The 15,527-nt window shown below is 34.6% G+C and overlaps 1 protein-coding gene across 3 annotated transcripts in view; it reads left to right on the top strand.

Moving 5' to 3' along the window:
* The window catches only part of LOC130890083 (alpha-amylase 1-like), a 72,224-nt gene extending 59,489 nt beyond the window's left edge, over positions 1 to 12,735 (top strand). Inside the window, exons 2-12 of one of the 3 annotated variants that reach the window (XM_057794032.1) lie at positions 2,596 to 2,681; positions 5,024 to 5,236; positions 5,542 to 5,688; positions 6,637 to 6,834; positions 8,003 to 8,233; positions 8,929 to 9,062; positions 9,580 to 9,702; positions 9,798 to 9,897; positions 10,399 to 10,517; positions 10,627 to 10,752; positions 12,514 to 12,735. In XM_057794032.1, the coding sequence (XP_057650015.1) occupies positions 5,069 to 5,236; positions 5,542 to 5,688; positions 6,637 to 6,834; positions 8,003 to 8,233; positions 8,929 to 9,062; positions 9,580 to 9,702; positions 9,798 to 9,897; positions 10,399 to 10,517; positions 10,627 to 10,752; positions 12,514 to 12,703 (1,536 nt within the window). In that variant the 5' untranslated portion in view covers positions 2,596 to 2,681; positions 5,024 to 5,068 and the 3' untranslated portion in view covers positions 12,704 to 12,735. The remainder of the gene's footprint in view (positions 1 to 2,595; positions 2,682 to 5,023; positions 5,237 to 5,541; positions 5,689 to 6,636; positions 6,835 to 8,002; positions 8,234 to 8,928; positions 9,063 to 9,579; positions 9,703 to 9,797; positions 9,898 to 10,398; positions 10,518 to 10,626; positions 10,753 to 12,513) is intronic. The other 2 variants (XM_057794033.1, XM_057794031.1) reach the window with 2 other exon arrangements.
* The last annotated feature ends 2,792 nt before the right edge of the window (positions 12,736 to 15,527 follow it).

Here is a 15,527-nt window from a genome sequence, read left to right as displayed (position 1 = left end):
TAATGGTTTCACCGTCCTTTTAGGTTTAAAGGTTTCATGGTCTTTTATCGGTTTGTGGACAGATCGTGTTTGCTTGCCCCGCAGCACAGAATGTACTACTTGTGTTGGAAACGCTCCAGAGCCTTGGCTCAAAACTTATCTTTAATTCTAGAGTACTGGCCTTCATGTACAACTTATGCTAAGCAGAAGTTTATATATTTTTCTGTTGGGTGGTATTGGTGGATAAATGCTTACTGATTTGATACAGAATCCAATGTACAATTCAGAGAAATTATGAATGATTTTTTAAGTAAAGCAGCCATAATCTGAATAATTTTTATGTAAATATCTCCCTAACACTTTAGAAAGTTAAAAACTGGAAAAATAAACCATGGACGCTTTCAGCACTTAGAGATAGTGTCAATGAGTTATAGATGATAAAATTACATATGAAGATTAAAGAAACTCTAATATTTTAATGACCATGAAATTAAATTGTTCACTATAAAGGTATTTTACTATGAAACCTCTAGGCTACCAACTACTAATGGCAAGAAAAGGTAAGCTGCCTATTGTTGGTCATCATTAATTCATTTTCATAATGTCTTAGTGTGCTATCAATTTCAGGAAGAATCAAATATGAATAATTTTTCAAGCAATTGATATTTACATATGCAAACAGGGAAATATAGAGATATAAATACAAATTAGAGTTTGCTACATTTTAAATATTTAGACCAAGTTTCTTCTAATTATATGACTTTCCTATGCTTAAATACAGTTTAAGCTAAATGCCAAAATTTAAGTTTGATTCATTAAGAGGAATTCTGAATTTATACTCGAGTCCTTCCTCTTTAATATTTATACTGAAATAATAAGACACCCATTTTATAAGATTGATTAGAAAAATGCTTTTGATAATATTATGTTTAATTTTCAGTTAGCAATTTTATTTTATTTTTTAACACAATCTTCCTTTAGTTTACATATCCATCCCAGTTTCCTCTCCCTCCTCAACTCTCACTCCTCCCATGTTTTCCTTCCAGCCCCTGTCCACTCCTCAGAGAGGGTGAGGCCTCCTAAGGGAGTAAACAAAGTCTGTCCCAGAACTTGAGGCAGATCAAGGTGTGTTCCCTCTCCTGTCTAGGCTAAGCAAGGTATCCCTGCAGAGGCAATGGGCTTCAAAAACTCAGTTCATGCCCTAGGAATGAATATTGGTTCCACTGCCAATGGCCTTAAACTCCCCAAGCCACACATCAGTTACATTTCTTAATGTTAGCTAATATTTTTAATTTTTTCTTACATATTTTAACTTGCTTTATGCATATTTAAGAAATATTACACTATTCAAATAATTACTAAACTGGGGTTGTCAGCATTTCCACTTCATAATTTTTTTATAAACCTGTAATTGCTGCCCACAGTACATAGGTGATTTATATTTCACAATAGCCTATCAAATACCTTATCAGTGACTACAGGAAATGAGATGAAAGGCTCCACAAAAAGTTATTTTGAGGACCAAAAATCACTAAATAATCTGTTTTCCCAAGTATGTATTGTGTCTGTCTATTGAATACCACAAAGTAGCTATAAATATTATACATGCCTCTTGAAAATTTAAGTATCTATACTTCTTGAAAAGAATTGCTTTCTTGTTTAGATGATATCAAATTCAAATGTTTATATATATATATATATATATATATATATATTTGAACTCAAAGCCACATATATACTAGGCAATGGACTATGTCCTTAACTCTATTTGACATTATTATTATTTAAAATTTTTTACTTATATACAAGGTATTGTGAACAGATTCCTTTCCTCTTTATCTTCTCTAAGTCCTATACCCACAGTTTTAACATATTTTGTAACTAGTCCAACTTCTTTTTTTTATTCCTCTGTGCAAGTCATGAGCATATGATCATATTTGCTATGTGTTTACACTTGCAAAATCATGTTTAATCCATAAGGCAAGGCATTACAGTGTTTAACTCTGCCCTCCAGATCTTAGATTCTTCTTTTTAAATTTTTTTTTATAAAGAAAACAAAGTATATTTTACATACCAGTCCCAGTTCCCACTCTCACGTCTCCTCCCATTCCCTCCACTTCCCTTCTACCCCACCTTCCATCAGAGAGGATAAGAAACATGATTTGGGGAATGTCCAGGGCCTTCCCTATTATATCTTTGCTGAGCAAGATATTCCTCCAGAGAATATGGTTCCCAAAAAGCTAGTTCAAGCTGTAGGGATATATCCTGGAGCTACTGCAAGTGGCCCCATAGTCTGCCCAGCCATACAACTATCACCCACATTTAGAGGGTCTAGTTTGGTCCTATGTTGGTTCCTTCCCTGTCTGGCTGGAGTTGGTAAGCTCCCATTAGCTCACATAAATGGTTTCAGTGAGTGTACTCATCATGTAAACTGTTTCAGTGGATGACAACCTCATGATCTTGAGATCTTTGCTCGTGTTCTCACTCCTCTCACTCTTCAACTGGACTTGGGAAGCTTAGATCAGTGTTCTGCTGTGGGTCTGTGCCTTTGTTTCCATCAGTTGCTGGATGAAGGTTCTAATCTGACATTTAGGATATTCATCAATCTGACTACAGGGCAAGGCCAGTTCGGGCACCTTCTCCACTATTGCTTAGAGTCTCAACTGGGGTCATGCTTGTGGATTCCCGAGAATTTCTCTAGTGTAAGTTTTCTTACTATCCCCATAATGGCTCCCTCAATCAAAATAGCTCTTTCATTTCTATCATCTCTGCCCTTCTTCCAGCTCTACTATCCCATTCACTCAAGTTCTCCTACCCTCATCCTTCTCCTCTTCTCCTCCTCTTCAGCCTTCCCTTCTCCCCCTACCACTATGATTCATCAGTCAAAGACAACATTAAAGCCAACAAATTCTTAGATATTTTTTAAAAAATGAACAATTATTTTATATGCTTGGATGCTTTGCTTGCATGCTTATCTTGCACCATGTGCATGAATACCCTCAGAGGCTAGAAAAGGGAGTTGTATCCTCTGGAACTGGAGTTACAGAGAGTTGGGAATTACATGTCTGTGCTGAGAATCAAACACAGGTCCTCTGGAAGAGCAGAGGACACTATTAATGCCTGCAACATCAGTCCAGTCCCAAGCTCTTACTGTATTTCCAGACCCTCTTCCATGATGTTTTCTGGAGTCCATTGTAGATAATATAGAGTGGGGGCTGAGCTCAGTCCTTTGAAGAGTTATGAGTCATTGCTGTGACTGTCTCCCATTGCTAAAGAGTTCTTTGTGTAAGGCAGAGACATATATCAATCTTTAGTGGTAAACATAAATATGTAGAAAGGAATTTAATTGTCTGTTTATTTAACAAAACATGGGTAATAGCTACTATCATAGAACCCATCATCTCCCAGGCCGTAAATAATTGACTAGGTTATACAATACTGTGTTGTGGTTTTGAAGAAGAAAAGAAAGTTTTCTTTCGGTAGGATGTTCATTTTCCTATTTTAATCCTCCTGAGCCAATGAACATGGTGTTCTTTCCATCTTCTGATATCTTCTTCACTTTCCTTTTTCAAGGACTTGAAGATTTTGTTTTACAAGTCTTTCACTTGCTTGGCTAGCGTTACCTGTGAGATATTTTGTATTGCTGGAGGCTGTTATGAAAGATTTTCTCTAATTGTTTTCTCAATCTGTTTGTCATTTGTGAATAGGAGGGCTAGTCATTTTTTTTTTTTTTTTGCTTTTTCAAGACAGGGTTTCTCTGTGGTTTTGGAGCCTGTCCTGGAACTAGCTCTTGTAGACCAGGCTGGTCTCGAACTCACAGAGATCCGCCTGCCTCTGCCTCCCGAGTGCTGGGATTAAAGGTGTGTGCCACCACCGCCCGGCAGGGCTAGTCATTTTTAAATCTTGTTTCCAGTCACTTCACTGATTATGTTTATCAGATTTAGGAGTTCCTTGTTGGAATTTTTGGGGTCACTTGTATATACTCTGGTATAATCTGCAAATATCCATCAGTTTTCTTACTGCTCTAGCTAGAACTTCAAATACTGTATTGAATAGATATGGAGAGAGTGTACAACCTTTCATGTTCTTGATTTTAGTGCAGTTGCTGTGAATTTCTCTCTGTTTAATTTGATTAAACAAGTAATTACTACTAATCGTTTTGTATTGTAAAGTAGAACAGAAATTTTGCTGAAATAAAAATACACTGACATTCAGTTAGACATATTATCAAATTCTGTCATTTGTCAATTATTATATAAGCCAAATTGACATAGTTACCCTGGTTCTTTATGTATGTTTTTGTGTATAACGCAAGTCTTAGAATTGACTCTAATATATAGTTTCTGGTATAGCATTCATTTACGAAAAATGAAGAACTCAGTGTATATCTATTACAGCCATTTACTGAGAACATAAGAAAATTAACTCATCATTTTCTAGAACTAGGAATATTATGTCTGATGTAAACCTTGACTACCGTTTGGGTCAGAAAGGGTAATGTGTAAATATTAATATATTTATAATACAAATCAAACAATTCAAGAATATAATCCCCAAACTTGTCACACATAAAACATTGAATAATTAAACCTGAAAATATAAAAGGAGACTAAAACAAAAACGTTTTTCACTTGAATGTGTACCATTTTCCTTAGGGTAGTGGGTCCTAGGAAGAACGTGGATTATCATGGAAATGTGAAATTGCCTGTGAAATATAAAAAAGTATAGTTTTGTTAAAGATAGTGTTCATGCAGTTTGTTGGGATAAGAAGCAAAAAGGAGCATCAGAGGAATAATTAAACCTGTATCAGTCTTGTTATTCTTCTCAGGTCTGATACATTCTCCTTTATTCTCCTTAATAAGTGGTAGTACCTTCAAATACCTAGACGTTTAGCCTTTGTCTTTTTCTTGTTATTAGGCTCTTGTGGACCATATTATTAGTAATACTTTACAGTTTATAAAGAACTAATACTCAAATATTGATTTATGTTAGCTTTTATTTCATTATACTCTTTCCCCTTTATTTTCTCTTTTTTAATTTTCAGGAATAAAGTGGCTGTTAGAAAAAACACTAACAACATCATAGCAAAATGAAATTCTTCCTACTGTTTTCCTTCATTGGATTCTGCTGGGCTCAATATGAGCCACACACTGAAAAAGGACGAACCTCTATTGTCCATCTGTTCGAGTGGCGCTGGGTTGATATTGCCAAGGAATGTGAGAGATACTTAGCTCCTAATGGATTTGGAGGGGTGCAGGTAATATTTGTTCATAATTTAAATGCGGAGTTCCATTATATTTTTGATTATTTTTAAGCAATGTTTTACTTCACACATAACTTTCTTGACGAAGAAAAAACTTTAGGGGATGATAACTTTGTATCTTGTTTTAGGACACCAGGAGGCCCTCTCCATTGTGCTGTCAATGTTTTTAGTGGTTCTAACACAGCAGATCCACAAGTACACAACCAAAGAATTGGAGGATCATTCATAGTTTTCTACAGGATTTATTTATGAAAAGTAAGTCATAATTAATCTGATAATCTTAATTGTTTCATTTGTAGGTATCTCCACCAAATGAACATCTTGTAGTTAACAATCTTTCAAGACCTTGGTGGGAAAGATACCAACCAATTAGCTACAAAATATGTTCAAGGTCTGGAAATGAAGATGAATTCAAGGATATGGTGACTAGGTGTAACAATGTTGGGGTAAGTGAAGTCATATTTCCTTTGAAGTTGTTATCTGAAAAACCATTATCTGTCTTTTGTTTTCTATTCTTCTTGAAAGTGAACTTTCAGACTTTAATTTTTTCTTTACATTTTAGCTACAACTCAAAATTTACTTCTGCTTTATGGTCAATTTTGAAAAATTCTTTCATATGAACCATTTAAAGAGAAGTTTAGGGGATGGAAACTTGGTATCTTGTCTTATGACAAGAGGAGGCTCTCTCCATTGTAATGTCAACATTTTAATGGTTCTAATGTAAACTTTTATTATTTATCTGTATAACCACACTTATTTTCTACAAACCATTTTCTAGTTAAGTATTAGAAATTTTACATGCAATAACTTACTTTCAATTTATGGTAAATAACTATTTCTCATTTTAATAACGACCAGTATCCACCATTCTTTTTCCTCAGAGAGTAAAACTAACTCACATTAACTCCTTTCAAGACAATAATGTCCACTTTCTCTTAACCTAATTATATATTTATTAAAAATAATGCTTTTCATTTGATTTTAGTGAAAACAGTTTCTGATTTTCCTCTTATCATCTTAATAAATCCTCAAGCTAATATTAGGACTGTTCATGATTGCCATTTCACGTTGGTTTTTCTTTCACATTTGACTTTTTTCTTTTCTAAAATTAAACCATAAAATAGTATATCTATCTATCATCTATCTCTCTACCTGTCTGCCTGTCTGCTTATCTATCTATCTATCTATCTATCTATCTATCTATCTATCTATCTATCTATCTATCTCTATCTATCTATCTATCTATCTATCTATCTATCTATCTATCTATCTATCTATCTATCTATCTATCTATCCATCTATCCCTCTATCTATATATTTGTGTGTTCTATGCAGTCTAATTATATACATTTTATCTCTCTAATTTAATTTGAATAACACATTTTTCTGTTCAGGTTCGTATTTATGTGGATGCTGTCATTAACCACATGTGTGGAGAAGGGGCTCAAGCAGGAACCAGCAGCACATGTGGAAGTTATTTCAACCCACAAACCAGGGACTTCTCTGGAGTTCCATACTCGGGTTGGGATTTTAACGATGGCAAATGTAGAAGTGGAAGTGGAGGCATTGAAAGCTACAGTGATGCTGCTCAGGTGAGGAAAATGATCAGCATAAAAAATTTTGTTCTCATGGGATGTACTCACTCATATTTGGTTTCTAGCCATAAATAAAGGACATTGAGACTCTAATTCATGATTCTAGAGAAGCTAAATAAGAAGGTGAACCCAAAGAAAAACATATAAGCATCCTCCTGAATATTAACCTTCATCAGGCGATGAAAGAAGAGAGAGACAGAGACCAACATTGGAGCACTGGACTGAAGTCTCACGATCCAAAGGAGGAGCAGAAGGAGAGTGAGCACGAGCAAGGAACTCAGGACCGAGAGGGGTGCACCCACACACTGAGGCAATGGGGATGTTCTATCGGGAACTCACCAAGGCCAGCTGGCCGGGGTCCGAAAAAGCATGGGACAAAACCGGTCTCGCTGAACATAATGGACAATGAGGACTACTGAGAACTGAAGAACAATGGCAATGGGTTCTTGATCCTATTGCACGTAATGGCTTTGTGGGAGCCCAGGTAGTTTGGATGCTCACCTTAATAGACCTGGATGGAGGTGGGTGGTCCTTGGACCTCCCACAGGACAGAGAAACCAGCTTGCTCTTTGGGCTGAGGAGGGAGGAAGACTTGATTGGGGGAGGGGGAGGGAATGGGAGGTGGTGGCGGGGAAGAGGCAGAAATCTTTAATAATTAAATAAATTAATTAATATAAAAAAATAAAAATAAAAAAAGAAAAAAAATTTTGTTCTCAGTATGCACATAGAACCTTTTAAATACTATTTGAAATGTAGTTTAGATTCCTTAAACAACATATTACTAGGCATTAGAAATGCAAATAAATCTTCAAAAACATTCTTAACATTCTTTTAGTTATTTGATGTCTCAAAGTTTGATTCTTGTCCCACATTAAGAGAAAGATATAAAGAATGGAAAAGATAGAGGAAAACCAACGGTTTCCTCAATCAACTCTAATATTACCTATGTCATTTCCTCATAGTTAAATCTTCATACTGAAAAATCTTCTTAGGGTGTATTCACAGTAGAATGTGAATGTTCACACTATCCCATGAATAGGCTTTAAGAAGCTTCCTAATACACCAATTGGTGAATATGTGACTAGTCAAATGGAGTGTGAGGTGAGAGGTGATATTTAAATCAATCACCATTTTGTTAGGCTTGTTTATTTGTTTCTTTCAATAGGTCAGAGATTGTCGTCTGGTTGGCCTTCTGGATCTTGCACTTGAGAAAGATTATGTTCGTGGCAAGGTGGCTGACTACATGAACCATCTCATTGACATTGGTGTAGCAGGGTTCAGACTTGATGCTGCTAAGCACATGTGGCCTGGAGACATAAAGGCGATTTTTGATAAACTGCATAACCTAAACACAACATGGTTTGATTCAGGAAGCAGACCTTTCATTTTTCAAGAGGTAAAGTAATACACGTGTGTATGTATAAATGACATCAGCTTTGCTAGCCAGAAGATAGATGGAAGATTTTATTAAACATAATTTCTATAGGTTAATATCTGAATACCTTATTGAATGTACAATTTCTTTAACTCCCTTTTATTTAGATATAATAGACTTAATTCTATTCCAGAATAAGGCTTTAAAGGAGTTAGAGAATTTGTGTAGGCTGCAATATTACTGGATCAATTAGTGTATACTCAGGGATGATTACGCCAGTCAGAAAATCTTAGTCATTGACTCCAGCCTGTCTTTCTGAATTTGACTCTTGTCTGAGGTACTATTCAATGTATAAAATTTGGGCAAACAGATTAATATTTATGTGCACATTTTTCATGTGAAGAGGTTAGCACAGTTTTGTATTTGATTTCTTTGGAAAACTAAATGAATTTTAATTGCTGAACTTATCTTTCAGTAAGTACTTTGAAGGTATGAATTTCTAAATTTTAAATTACATATTATATTTAAATATTCTTTATTGAACAAAAATGACATTGTCAGCAAATTTCTTTCAATAGTGATGCATATACTTTATAAAGAAATAGGAAGAACCAATTTGAGCATCAAGAGTCTAAAGAATTTAAAGATACTATTTTGACATTGAACATTTTAATACTACTTTATTCAAATGACAGTTTCCCCTACATCTCTACTAGGTCATTGATCTGGGTGGTGAGGCAATTACAAGTAGTGAGTACTATGGAAATGGTCGTGTGACAGAATTCAAGTATGGAGCAAAACTGGGCACAGTTATCCGCAAGTGGAGTGGAGAGAAGATGGCCTATTTAAAGTAAATACATCATGCTTTGTTATTTTGTCTGTCACATATGTGTTGTTACCCCAATACATGATCATATTCTAATTTATTAAATATTTACCAAGAATTAGCTATCAAGAAGGTTCACTGCTGTCTAAATCACAATTAATCATCTGGAATTAATTATTTTCATTATAATTGTCAATAACAAGAGGGCATCTAGAAACACAAAGTATCACCTAGAGATTTTTTTTTCTGTCTGAGAAATGAGCCAACTAGAGTTTGGTAATTATAATCTGCTAAAGTCAAGATATTACTTTAAAAATCCTTCTACTAATAAATAAAACTATAATGTGAACATACTGTTACACTTATATATTGCAATAAATTAATCTGAAATGTCAAACCTGGAAGAAATTTTTTTCCTGTGGAATAATCTTTTAGTTGTAGAATCAGTAGTTTAATGGAAATAGATTACAAAAAGAGGTACAGATTTAAGGTAACCTAAAGGTACTGTAAAACAATAATATATACATATTTTTCAAAATAGGAACTGGGGTGAAGGTTGGGGTTTCATGCCTTCTGATAGAGCCCTTGTCTTTGTGGACAACCATGATAATCAGCGAGGTCATGGAGCTGGAGGATCATCCATCCTGACCTTCTGGGATGCTAGGTAGGCAAAACCATTTTTTCACTGCTTTGTTATTTGTCTTTTATTTATGATAAATTTTCTATTCTTCTATTATAATATTATTTTGTAATTTTCAGACTCTATAAAATGGCAGTTGGATTTATGTTGGCTCATCCTTATGGATTCACACGAGTAATGTCAAGTTACCATTGGCCAAGATATTTTGAGAATGGAAAAGTATGTTTGAATATATTTTTTCAATAAAAGGGAAGAGGTTATAATTTCACACAAAATTATTTGCATAAAATACATGCCACCAAATATTAATATGCTGTAATTTTAGTAATGTAAGTATATTATAAAAGTACCAACTACTTTATCACTGTGAGAAAAATCTTGAAAAGTAGAGATCAAGGAACAAAAGGGAAAACATAGGAGAAATACTCATGAGGTTCCAAAGTTAGACACTAAGTAGATACCATAGAAAATCAAGTAGCAGAACTTTTTTAGCTTAGTGCATTAAAAATGGAACATGAGCCGGGCGGTGGTGGCGCACGCCTTTAATCCCAGCACTCGGGAGGCAGAGGCAGGTGGATCTCTGGGAGTTCGAGGCCAGCCTGGTCTACAAGAGCTAGTTCCAGGAAAGGCACCAAAAACTACAGAGAAACCCTGTCTCGAAAAAAAAAAAAAAAATGGAACATGAATGTTAAAATCCCACAATATTTTCCTGTAATTAAGGATATCAACGATTGGGTTGGACCACCAAATGACAATGGAGCAACCAAAGAAGTGACAATAAATGCAGACACCACTTGTGGCAATGGCTGGGTTTGTGAACATCGATGGCGCCAGATAAGGTTGGGAGTGTCCCCTACAGATCTTGTCTAATAAGAAATTGTTTAACTTTTTGTTTTAAGTTGTTGAATATAAAGGGCACGAGCATTTTACGTGATATTGTGCTTTTAGGAACATGGTTGTCTTCAGAAACGTAGTCAACCGTCAGCCTTTCTCAAACTGGTGGGATAATGGCAGCAATCAAGTAGCTTTTGGCAGAGGAAACAAAGGATTCATTGTCTTTAACAATGATGACTGGTAAGTGGAAATCAATTAAAGTAGGATTGTTTACTTTTGTACTTTTACATCTTTCCTTTTGCTTCCTGCTCATTTGCAGTTGAAAATATTTTTGTTAAAGGATTAAAGAAAGCACATTTAGGCCGGGCGGTGGTGACGCACGCCTTTAATCCCAGCACTCGGGAGGCAGAGGCAGGCGGATCTCTGTGAGTTCGAGACCAGCCTGGTCTACAAGAGCTAGTTCCAGGACAGGCTCCAAAACCACAGAGAAACCCTGTCTCGAAAAACCGAAAAAAAAAAAAAAAAAAAAAGAGAGAAAGAACATTTACCTGAAAACTGTATGAAAAAAGATGCTTGTTATTAATTTGTTTCTTCATTTTTATAGATTTTGTTTTAAGTAGAATTTTGTTTTGCTGTTGTTTTTGGTGTATTTTTACACTGTCATATTCATATACATGTGTGATATACGCATGTGATATCTGTACAAAGCATATAAATATTCAGTAAGTCTTAAAATCAGTGAATGTATGAACATTATTAGGTTCAAAATACTTTCCCCCATCTCCTAGCTCTGTATCACAACTATTTGTTTTCTGTTCTTTTGTTATATAATCTTAAATTCTCTGCCTCTGTGTGATGAATAGTTTCAATGTATTTTTATACTTGCTCTGGCTGATGGTTTTTCTCAGGAGGCAATTGAGTTTTCTTCTACAGTTCTAGCTTATTGCCTTTTTGTTTTTGATGCGTGCATGTATTTTTCTTCTCCTTGAACATTTTCCTATATGTATACAACTATACTTACACAATCTTTGTGCAAGCAGTTGACAGTATCAGTGGCAAGTTTCATTTTTTGCTCAATTGGATTATTGTATTAGCTTCTTTTCTGATGCTGTGATTAAACAGCATGAGCAAGTCAACTTACAGAAGAAAGATTTTATTTGGGCTTGCAAATCCAGGGGGCTAGAAGGGGAAAGCAAGGTATGAGGGCAGGAGCAGGAAGCTGATGACTCACACTTTGTACCACAGTACAATACAGAAAGCGCTAACTGGAGAAGGCAGGAGTCTTTTCCTCTCAAGGGCTGCCTTCAGTGACACAGTTCCTCCACATCCACATTAGCTAACCTCCCCAAACTATGCCACCACATGGGAACCAAATTTTTAAATTAACAAGTGCTCTTTTTACATATCTATTTATATACCATAATCTATATCTAGTTCTCTATCTATCTATCTATCTATCTATCTATCTATCTATCTATCTATCTATCTATCATCTACCATCTATCTATCATCTATCTATCATCTATCTATCTATCTATCTATCTATCTATCTATCTATCTATCTATCTATCTATCTATCTATCTATCTATCATCTACCATCTATCTATCATCTATCTATCATCTATCTATCTATCTATCTATCTATCTATCTATCTATCTATCTATCTATCTATCTATCTATCTATCTATATCTATCATCTATCTATCTATCTATCTATCTATCTATCTATCTATCTATCTATCTATCTATCTATCTATCTATCTATCTACCTATCATCTATCTATCTATCATCTATCTATCTATCATCTATCTATCTATCTATCTATCTATCTATCTATCTATCTATCTATCTATCTCTCTATCTCAATCTGTCTAACTTTATGGCTAGCAAATTATAACATATTTACATACCACAAAGTCTAGGAAATTACTCAATTTGGAGACAGACTGTTTTCTTGAATTTTTATATTTGAATTTTACTCTATTTTTTCCTTTTCAGGTCATTGTCAACAACTTTACAAACTGGTCTTGCTGCTGGTACATACTGTGACGTCATTTCTGGAGATAAAATTGATGGCTATTGCACCGGAATTAAAGTCTATGTTTCTGGTGATGGCACTGCACAGTTTTCTATTAGTAACTCTGCTGAAGACCCATTTATTGCAATCCATGTTGAATCAAAACTATAAAATTTAAAATAAATTCATACTGAGAGCATCAATCATTTGTATTTCCTTTCTTTTGCATAATTTAACTTTTATACTTCATTCACACTTATAAAATCTGTAACACCAATGAACTTGAATTGGTAAAAAATGCTTATTGAAATCAATGTAATTTTGAGAAAATTACAAACAGGGATTTTAATATGTTTTAGAAGATTCTCTTTAAATTATTTGTCAATGTCAATCTCAGATCTAAGAAGATATCTTGACAAAAATATTGTTTTATCTCAAGTACCATTTGTTTCATAGTACCCTAATTTTGCTTCTTTATTAAATATATTTTCCTAATTTCATATGTATATATATGTAATTACTTTTATCCTATTCACTTTCTTGTCTTCTATTTTCCCCTCCCATTTTTTACCAGATCCCTCCTTCTTCCCAACAAACATTCTCGTCCCCATTTTTTTTTTACATCTTTTTTGACCAGCTCCTTTTAGATAGGGTTGCCTGCAAGAGCACGGGTAGAAAGTTATTACTTGAACATTATTACTTGAACAAAACTAACTGGCCAGTGTATAAAACACCGAGGAATATAATCTACCCCATGTTAGCAACTGTTAATTGCTTATAGCTCCCAGTAAGGGATGGGGCCAATCCATAGTGGAATCATTGTGTGACAAGTATTAAGCAGAACTTGTGTACTTAGTCAATAGTCAGTGAGTTTATGAAAGCAATAGTTCATTCATGTACCAATGGCATCATCTCACATCACTCCCTTCTATCCTGTTCTTTTCTTTTCTTTCCACCACCTCTTCTATGATATTCCCTGATCTTTGAATGGGGTTTTATAGATATCCCCTTCTAGTATGAGTGCTCAGCAGTCTCTTATTTGCCCAAACCGAACATCTTTAATATATATATATTATATATTCCTACTGTATTTATTGTTATTTACTATATAAATCTTGATTAGAATAGTGAGTATAATCATTCCACAGTCTCATTGTACTCTCCTTTGAAATTTCCTCTGCAGAGCTCATTACTCCACCATGTTAAAATCCAGTCTCAGTCTAGGTGTCAGAAAAATATATCAGATTTCATGTGAAGAATTTCGAGGCCAGGAGCTTCCAGAGTCCATGTTGTTCTGTGAACCCTCTTGAACCTGACCTCCACTTTTAGTAATTCTCTTTGTTTTCTGGTATTCTCTATCAAACCAAAAATAAGAAAAAAAAACCCCAAAACTCTATACTTTGAGCATTTAATGACTGTCTAGTTCCCAATTCCAAACTCCTCCTTATTTGTCCATCGTGTATTCCAAAGCCTACAGATTGTGTGGATTTTCAGAGTTATTTCTTGGTACTAATTGCTAATAAGTCTTATCATGGCAATCAGAAATGACTTGGAAAGAACTAGCTTCATGTTGGAAGGAATACAAACCATAGGGCAGAGAAAGCAGCCTCCATGTGCTTTTCATACTGTCCTGCAGAAACAAGCAGAGAGGAAAGAGGAAATGGAGCAACACTGAAAAACTTTGAATCTTTCTCCAGGGAATATCCTCTCCTAGCAAGGCTCCATCTCCTAGAGGTACCATAGATTCTCTAAACTTACCACAATCGGAGTACAATGTTGAAAATTTCATGAGCCCACGAGGGACACTTAATATTTACATTCAAACTATAGAAATGTGCCTCCTATCCTATCCTCTATCCTCACCTACTTTACTGTCTTCTGTCACATTTGTTTTTTATGCATAATAATCCATGTGTCGTAAGACTGTAGTACAGTATATTGTATTTCTCTGGTTAAACTTGGGATGGCATTTGGCTGTGGATAACTAGTCAGCCCACACAAATATTTAATATGAAGACGGACATCTAGATCTCTTTGTGTAGACTTTATTAAGATTGCCTTTATATATTTCACTTAACTAAGTTTCTATACCACCCCTCAATTGCCCCTCAATTCTAGCTGTCTCTCACTGAATTCCCTCCATCATCACTATCTACCCTCTCTCTTCCTAGATTATCCTCCTGTTCTGTATTTCCTCTCCTCCAGCTGCAGTCCACCAATAAAATAGGTTTTATCTCCCTCACCTAAGGATATCTACGTATTCCCCCATAGTCTCTTCTTCTATGTCCAATATCTCTGGATCTACATATTATAACCAGGCTAACACTAATTTATAATATACAATATATATGGACTGGAGAGATGGCTCAGCCATTAAAGGTTAAGCTCACAACCAAAATACAATATATAAGTATTTTAAATTTTATATTTATTTAAATATCAAACTAACTTCAAGAAATAATATTTTACATTAATAGAAAATTTAGTCAACGAAAAATTATGGAAAAGAAAATCAAAATCAAAATAAATTATTACACTAACATGAATGCTTATATATTTTTATCTGCTTGTTTCTTCCTGATAAAGGAGTTTCTGATTTTATTTTCTCAAGAATTAATGATTTCCATAGGAAGTTCCTGGGTCTATGTTTCTATGCTCATTTCTTTAAACACATAATTCCTTCCTGAATGTAGCACATCTCCTGGCTTCTATTGTGAGGTCAACACATCCTTGAAATACATTGACTTATTTGATTCTATTATCCAATGTTTCTCTGCTGCTGTTGTTCCTTTCTCATTAGTATTAAGAAAATTCAAGGTTAAGAAAGCATTATGTAATCCATTTCTGGGGGTATTTTCTTTTTGTTTAGCATATCCTTTATAGTTCTATTCTTTATAGTTCTATCTTTCTATAACTGCCTGACCTGATTGTGTGGTATACCTGTAATATGATTTATATAATAATAAACAAAAAACTTTCATTTTCTTAGAGACAT

Source organism: Chionomys nivalis, chromosome 18, assembly GCF_950005125.1.
Source record: "Chionomys nivalis chromosome 18, mChiNiv1.1, whole genome shotgun sequence".
In the NCBI taxonomy this organism is placed as follows: Eukaryota; Metazoa; Chordata; class Mammalia; order Rodentia; family Cricetidae; genus Chionomys; species Chionomys nivalis.
The sequence above is the reverse complement of the archived record's forward strand: the minus strand, read 5'-3'. Positions and strand labels throughout refer to the sequence as shown.